Genomic DNA, 8,717 nt, shown 5'->3' on the forward strand with positions numbered 1-8,717 from the left:
CGCTTTGCAAACGGTGTAGCCTAGCTGGCATATTAAAAACGCTACCGCGTGTAACCTCCATTCACGATTCCAGTGCAGGCTATGGATGACATGTCTTTTTTTCTGTGGAACATTCTAAATAAAAACAAATATTCCTCACGTATTAGTACTGTAAATAGTATCAAGTGCTTGTCAAATTGTGACAGACTGAGTGTGCAGCTTGAGCAAGAAACAGAACAAAGCTCATGTCTTTCATGGGACTTTTTTCAAATCGTCATTAGAGTCGCATCATGCAGCCTTAGAACGTATTACAAATCAAAAAACATGTAGCCTAAGGTTTGTATCACAACTTAAGTTGTATAAATAACTCTAAACTAAGCATATAGGAGGACCGTTTTTGTTGTTGTTAACCGCTCAACACAGAATAGCCGCATGTGCGCACACCCTCGAAAATCGTTTGGGGAAAAAATCCTTTAGATTTTATTCAGCTATGTTCAATTGTATTGTTCTTACTATAAAATAAAGCCACAGGAATTCCAAGCAAATCTTGTTTGCTAAATGAACTAGTGTAGCCCACAGCCATGTGGCATAGCCAGATCAGCACCTAACATAAGGACAACTCAGAGTATGCTATTCTGTTCTTCTGAAATTGGCTACATTTTCTTCATATCATGTTTCTTAAGACCTGTCTAAAATAAATAATTCATATTATTGTGAAGGTGTAGGCTATATTACATGGATATATTAGACTTTTTAAAATGTAGATGTTCCAAAGGCCCGCATCAGTGGCTTGTAGGCTATGTGTGGAAGCCAGAGATGCTAAATAGGCTTATGTAAATTACCGGTCAATTACCATGAGACAAATCACCAGCTGACAAAATGTCATGACCGTCACAGCCCTAGTTGTTTTCAAAGCATTTATGGTTACAGATATGCTAAAGGGACGATAGTCGGGTTGGAGCTCGTAAGATGTCAGGGATGACTCATATGGACGTAAAAACAATACGAACAGTAATTTAAAGGTTACAGTGACTTAAATGTTGCAGTACAACGGACACATTTATCCACACTACCATGACTTATTATAACGATGACTCAGTTGAAGGACTGTCTTTATTCAAGGTAACTCAAGGGTAGCAACATGGACTGCACTTCATTCCAAGAAGATGTTCCCTCCCTTGTGCCATCGTTCACTTCCCTCCCTTCACAGATCTGAATGGACTGGATATGTGAAAGCAACATGTCAGGAAACTAGGTGCAGCTATTGCTTAGTTCCACCTACCCAGTTGTCTTAGATCCAGTCAAGGACATGAGCGAGGGCAGAAGGAAAGGGAACGTCTTTTTTGGAATGAAATGTAGGCGAAGACACTGGCATCTCCTCATCAGAATGCAACACAGTGCACCCACTGAGTTTTGGTCGTTGGCAGCATCTCCTCGTCTCAGTCCCAAACGGCACCCTAATCCCTATATAGTGCACTACTTTTGACCAAAGCCCTATGGACCCTGTTCAAAAGTAGTGCACTTAAATCAGGAATAGGGTGTCTTTTGGGATGTACCCATCCTCTCCTCACAGTCCTCTGTTACTGACCCCCCCTCATCCAGTCTTTTTAGTAGCAGACAATCATTTAGACACATCCTGTATCCTTCATTACTCTTTTTATTTGCCTGGCTAATATAATAGGGGGCAAACAAATTAATGTGGTGAGGTAAAAAATGATCACAGAGATTCTGAGAAGGGACATTTCCCTAAGTCATTATATTGGAGCCCTAGCTTGCTTGAAGGAACCCCTGTGTGTGTGTGCGTCCGCACATGTGTGTGTTACAAGAACCTGTAACACTAGATGAATGATGGGGTGAGGTTTATATCTCATTATCAGTATTGTTATACCTTGGTGGTTCCTGCAATCGGGAGGGTCCATCCATCCAGAGTGATAGCCAAGATAATAATCAGTCACACTGCAAATTATAGTGGTGAGCAGGCTATAGCAGGCTATTAATCACATAGCTACAGTACCTTGGTACCTTGACTGTATCCCAAATTGTACTATATTCCCTATGAAGTGCACTGCTTTTGACTAGTGCCCTTTGGTCAAAAGTAGTGCACTATATAGGGAATAGGGTGCCATTTGGGATACAATACCTTGGTACCTGAAAGTAGCTCTCTGGGAAAATGACTGTAACAGGGAGGCCGGGCTGTGAGGGACGTCCTTATCATTTCTAATTTCAAACCAAGTTTAACTGCATCTATTGAGCCCTGAAAATTTTCATTATATCTGAGAAAGTCCTATAAGCCTCTGTACCTTGAGAGGCAAGCTGACTCTGGTGTGTGTAACAGCACGGAAGGGGACCACCCAAGTATGTGTAATGCCTTGATAATAAAAACTATAATAACATTGGTATGACAACCACAGTTTGTCACAACAGACTAATAGCAAATATTAACTGGGTGGTTCAAGCCCTAAATGCTGATTGGCCGAAAGCCGTGGTATAGCAGACCGCATACCTTGGGTATGACAAAACATATTTTTTTTTATTACTGCTCTAATTACATTGGTAACCCGTCTAAGAACAGCTCTTAGCCGTGGTATATTGGCCATATACCACACCCCCTCGGGCCTTATTGCTTAAATAAACCTTTTTAAAAAGTTAGTGAAGCTCCGACTCAAAATCCTATCTGACGGAAAAGGATGAACCAACTTACCAACGGTGCTGCATCACTGAACCAAAAATTCAAACTGAAGCTGACAGTTGGTTGGAACTGGGAACAGAACAGATGGATGTACTATAAAATCATAGTGAGTTCGGGGCCCACTGACAATCTAGATACAACTCCTGTTCAGGATATTTCCTTATCCATCCTGTGGTCATCCTGCAGCTGAGAGAACAATTACATTTCTACTGCAGTTCAGTTCTGCAGCCGCAAAATACCAATGATGTTGTGTCAACAATACTGCCCCCCCAGATACTAACGTTGTGGTGTGCAATTATACTGAAATAAACCCCCTCAAATATTAACGTTGTGGTGTGCAATTATACTGAAATACACCCCCCCAGATACTAACGTTGTGGTGTGCAATTATACTCAAATACACCCCCTCAAATACTAACATTGTGGCGTCAACTATACTGAACCCCCCCCCCCCAAATACTTTTATAGAACAAATTCTTATTTTACAATGACGGCCTACCCCGGCCAAACCCTAACAACGCTGGGCCAATTGAGCACTGCCCTATGGGATTCCTATCATGGGCGATTGTGATACAGCCTGGAATCAAGCCAGGGTCTCTAGTGATGTCTGAGCACTGAGATGCAGTGTCTTAGACTGCTGTGCCACTCGGGAGCTAACATTGCTGTGTCAACTATACTGAAATACCCCCCCCCCCCCTCAAATACTAACATTGTGGTTGTCACTATACTGAACATATCCCCCCCCCAACCCCCCTCAAATTCTACGTTTCATGGAATTTTGTCAACTATGACTGAAAATACCCCCCCCCCCTCAAATACTTAACATGTTGGTGTCAACTATACATGAAATACCCCCCCCCCCTTCAATACAACATTTGGTTTGCTCAAGTACTATCCTGAATACCCCCCCCCCCCCTCAAATACTAACATTGTGGTGCTGTCAAAACTATCCTGAAATACCCCCCCTCCAAATACTAACATGTAGTGTCAACTATTACTGAAATACCCCCCCCCCCTCAAATACTAACATTTTGCTCTCTTTTTTCGTACAAACTATACGTACTGAAATTACCCCCCCCCCCTTCAAATTACTACCGTTTGTGGTTTGTCAACTATCCTGAAATACCCCCCCCCCCCCCCTTTCAATAAATATCCACACTAACATTTGTGTGCAACTATCACTGAAATACCCCCCCCATGTCCTCAAATAACTAACATTGCTGTGTCAACTGATACTGAAATACCCCCCCTATCAATACTAACATTGCTGTGTCAATATACTGGAAATACCCCCCCCCATCAAATACTAACATTGTGGTGTGCAATTATAATCTGAAATACCCCCCCCTCAAATAATTAACGTTGTGGTTGTGCATACATATCCTGGAAATACCCCCCCCCAATACCTACGTTGTTAGTGTGCAACTATACTGAAATACACCCCCCCTCAAAATACTAACATTGTGGCGGTCAACTATACTGAAATACCCCCCCCCCTCAAATACTACTTTTGATTGCCATGTCTAATTGTTAAATGCGGGTCAATCTACTACTCGGAAACTAACACGCGCAGCAGCCTCGCCTTGGATCCTTCATATTGATAACCATAACACGGGTTGTGGTCGTCTGAAACTGACTATTCCTAGATGTGGAACTCAGCACTGCTCATCCCTGATAACCCCCCTTTCCAACAAATTTACTAACATTGTGGTGTCAACTTACTGACAATATCCCCCCCCCCCCCCTAAAATTCTAACGTTGTGTGGTGTCAACTATACTGAAATACCCCCCCCCCAAATACTACATTTTGGTTTCAACTATACTGAAAATACACCCCCCCCTCAATACTAAACATTCGTGTGTGTCAACTATCCTGAAATACCCCCCCCCCTCAAATACTAACATTGTGGTGTCAAACTATCCTGAAAATACCCCCCCCCCTCATAATACTAACATTGTTGGTGTGTCAACTATACTGAAATACACCCACCCCCCCCCTCAAATACTAACATGCTGTGTCAGACTATACTGAAATACCCCCCCCCCGGTCTCAAATACTAACGTTTGTAGGTGTCAACTATCCGGAAAATACCCCCCCCCCCCGCTCAAATACTAACATTGTGTGTGTCAATATCCTGAATACCCCCCCCCCAAATACACAGCTTGTGGTGCACTATACTGAAATACCCCCCCCCTCAAATACTAACATCGTGTGTCACTATAACTGAAATACCCCCCCCTCAAATAACTAACATGTGTACGGTGTCAACTATCCGAACATACACCCCCCCTCAATTTCATGTAAGGTACGTCACGACCCACCTCATTGGCATTGCATGTCAACTATCACTGAAATACCCCCTCCCCCCTCAATACAACATTGTGCAAATAACTGAAGCCTCAAAACAATTTAGATAACTATTCTGAATACCCCGCTCAACAATGTCCTATACTGATACCCCTAAATACAACGTTGTGGTGCTCAACTATACTAAATTACTCCCCCCCCTCAAATATAAGGTTGTGGGTCAATATACTGAAAATACCCCCCTCCCCCCTCAAATACTAACGTTTGGTGTCGTGATACGAATATCCCCAAAAATTACTTCTCTGAATACCCGCCCCACCCAAATACTAACATTGTGTGTCAACTATACTGAAATACCCCCGCCCCCCCTCAAAGTACTAACATTGGCGTGTCACTATCCTGAAATACCCCCCCTCAAATACTAAACTTTGGCATGTCAACTATACTGAAATACCTCCAAAAGAATACCTTCACATTCTCGCACTCTGTGTTACTAGTTCCACCAAATACCAAAGTCTGTGTGAGTTTGATTGTATGTGTTGGTGGCTAAACTAACCTAAAATTCATTATGTTTGATGGTGTCAACTATATTAATTACCCTCCTCAAATACCAATGTTAGGGTTGTGCAACTGCATTGCAACTACTGAAATGGTGTCGCAAAATACTAAAACTGGTGTGACCTACTAAAATTGGTGTGCAACTACTTGTTGCTTAAAATGGTGCAACTACAAGTAAACATACATAGGTGTCAACTTCAATTGAACTACTATGTGTCAAACTGATGTGTGCACCTAATGGACGTACACTATAAAATGGGTGCAAATAGTGCAACTACTAAAAATGGTGTGCAACTAGTAAAATTGTAACTGATGGTGCCAACTACTAAAATGGTGTGCAAATTACTGACAATGGTGTGCAACTACTAAAATGGTGTGCAACTACTAAAATGGTGTGCAACTACTAAAATGGTGTCCAACTACTGAAATGGTGTGCAACTACTGAAATACCCACCCTTCTCTTCAAATGAAGCAAGGTTTAAAAATATAAAGTAAACTTTGAACAGTCTTATTAACCCTATCAGTCCTGAGAACCCGGCAAAAATCTGCTTTTCATTTATCTGACTGTCATTTATCTGCATGTCCAGCCCTTATATTGAGCCTCACAATTCAATATTTTACCATTTACTTTTCAGGACGAGGGCAAAAAAATAAAAATAAGGAAAGATTTTGTAACATCCACCGGATAGGTACAGTGAAATGTGTTGTTTTACACTGTCAGACATAGTAGAATGGAGCCAATTAGTGTTAAGTGCCTTGCTCAAGGGCACATCAACTAATTTTTCACCTAGCCTGCTCAGTTATTCAAACCTTTTGGTTACTGGCCCAATGCTCTAACCACTAAGCTACCTGCCGCCCAAGTGGAACGCAAAACAATTTTGACATAAACAGTTGCATTCATGAGATTTATTGACAAATGTCAATAAAAAAATAAGGTCCGCCAAAGCACAAACCTAATAAAATGAATTTATATGAATGCTGTAAGTACAGAAATTGTTTGCTCAGTGGGAAATTAATATCTATCTAGTCAGTGTCAACTGTGTAGAGTTTGTGACAGCAACTATGTGAGCTTATTACAAACACACACACACAAGAAATGAGACCTCCATAGAATAATAAATGTTCAAAATGATATTTAAATTTTATTATAATATGCTTTGTTAGATAAATAGAACAGCCTGTAACCTGATGGAGACTGAACTATCAGGCAATATGTATGTTTATGTAGGTCGGTTACAAAATACCTGCAACTTTCCCCAAATTCCCTGGTCCTCCGGAAATCCCGGGGCGAAGGATTTCCAGCCGGAAGATTCCCTCCTGATTCCGGGGAATTCTGAAAAACCTGGAAATGTTGGGAAAGTTACTGCAATTTTGGAACCCTATTCTGTAGCAAAAAAAACAAACCAAAAAAACTGCTACACAGTAATAATAAAAAACCTTGGTATTATGAGAATATCCATAAGAATTAATCTACTTCTTCTGTTACATCATCACCTCTACATATCGGTGTAATTGTGCTTTGATAATGACATATGTGCGACTAGAACACAGATACAGAACATTTTAAAACCCTCACAGAATTACAAGGAAAACCCGAAATGAACTGATTTCTGGAAAACTCCCCACACACCACTTATGTCAGTCAAGAACATGGGTAAATGAATAGGCTGGAAATAACACATCTCACAACTCATTCCTAAATCCCATGTCAAACCGTAGCCTCTACTACTCCCTAGGCACTGTAGAACTGAGAGGACTGGATAGGCGTACACAATGTGGAAGCTCTGTCTGTGACAGGTGGAATTGTCTCCATACAAGTACGTACGGCATAGTTGCTAGGGGATGATTTGGGATGATAGGATAGGGCACACATTTAACATGGATTAATGAAGCAAGGCGTGTTGTTGGAATGAGGTTCAGCTGCTAGCTGGTGGATTCAACCAGGCTGGTCACACAAACCAACACATTTCATTACACAAACACACGCACACACACACACGCACACACACACACTATTAGGAGGGGAGCATCATCTTTTTCCTGTATCATCGAGGCAAACTTGGCAGCAATAATGCAAATGAAAAAATGAACAAAATTAAAAATTAAAAAAAGGTAATACATGCAGAAGACGATATACAAGCATGCATTTACAAGATGAGACCTGAAAAGTTCACCATTTATGTTTTTACTAAATGGTAAAGCTCTCTACTACCTTCTCCCTAAACGCTTCCACTACTCATCTTGGTTGCTATTGATGTAACCCATTGTGGAGATGGCTACATTCTCAAGACAGACAGAGAGACTCCCACTGGAACTGCACCCCTACCAAGCATCACAGCAGTTACGGTGCTACGTCTACAGTGGAGTTGAGTGAAGCACAGCATTTCTCCACTGACCAGGGTTGGGGTCAATTCCATTCCAATTCAGTCAATTCGGGAAGGTTAATTGTCTGAATTGAAATGGAATTGATCCCCACCATACTACTATCCTAATAGGCCAGCCATCAGCAACTGACAGCCAGGTGTTGGCTGTTATAAAGGCATGAGGCTCTGTTGATGTTTTTTTGTACAGTGCTGTGTCTGTACACTAGTTAGATACATTTCCCATATCTGTCTGTTTTAGAGTGAGAAGTCCATATTTGCAGTGTGATCTTGAAGAGTAGAGTCTTTGTTTCCTGGTTCTATTCCAAACATAGACATAGAACATTCAGGATTTACTTTTAGCATTCCAAATTCCCCAAAATGTTCTGGAACTTTTACAGATATTTATGTTCGGAATAATCTTCTTCTTCTCCACTTAATGTGATTGTTGTGATTGTTGATATTTTCCCCCTCCTCTCAGATAGTAAGAAAAGTTTCCATATTGAGAATCCGTTCACGTCAGATATTCTTGTTGTATGGTTGACTTTGGTTGCATACTGCCAGCCAGGTTATTCCTCCTTCCTCCTGTCCTGATTGGCTCAGGTATTTCCTGCTTTCTCCTGATTGGTTCAGCATGTGAAGTCTTCGAAGTTGCCCTGTGCTGGATGGTGAGGAAGCATGTTGGCAGGATACGTACCCGGCGTACGCAGGTTCTCACAGGGCGTCTGAGGGAAGAGAAGTGAACAAAGGATGAGAAAAAGTGAAGGGAAGAAGAAAGGAGAGACAGAAATTAGAGGTTCTCACACAGAGCCCGAGGGATGAG

At 41.5% G+C, this 8,717-nt stretch overlaps 1 protein-coding gene across 1 annotated transcript in view; it reads right to left on the reverse strand.

The window, feature by feature from the left end:
* Positions 1-6,650: 6,650 nt before the first annotated feature.
* The window catches only part of LOC111970541 (acid-sensing ion channel 1B), a 116,941-nt gene continuing 114,874 nt past the window's right edge, over positions 6,651-8,717 (reverse strand). Inside the window, 1 exon segment of the mRNA XM_023997361.1 lies at positions 6,651-8,619. Coding sequence (XP_023853129.1) covers positions 8,524-8,619 — 96 coding nt within the window. The 3' untranslated portion in view covers positions 6,651-8,523.

Source organism: Salvelinus sp. IW2-2015, linkage group LG11, assembly GCF_002910315.2.
Source record: "Salvelinus sp. IW2-2015 linkage group LG11, ASM291031v2, whole genome shotgun sequence".
In the NCBI taxonomy this organism is placed as follows: domain Eukaryota; kingdom Metazoa; phylum Chordata; class Actinopteri; order Salmoniformes; family Salmonidae; genus Salvelinus; species Salvelinus sp. IW2-2015.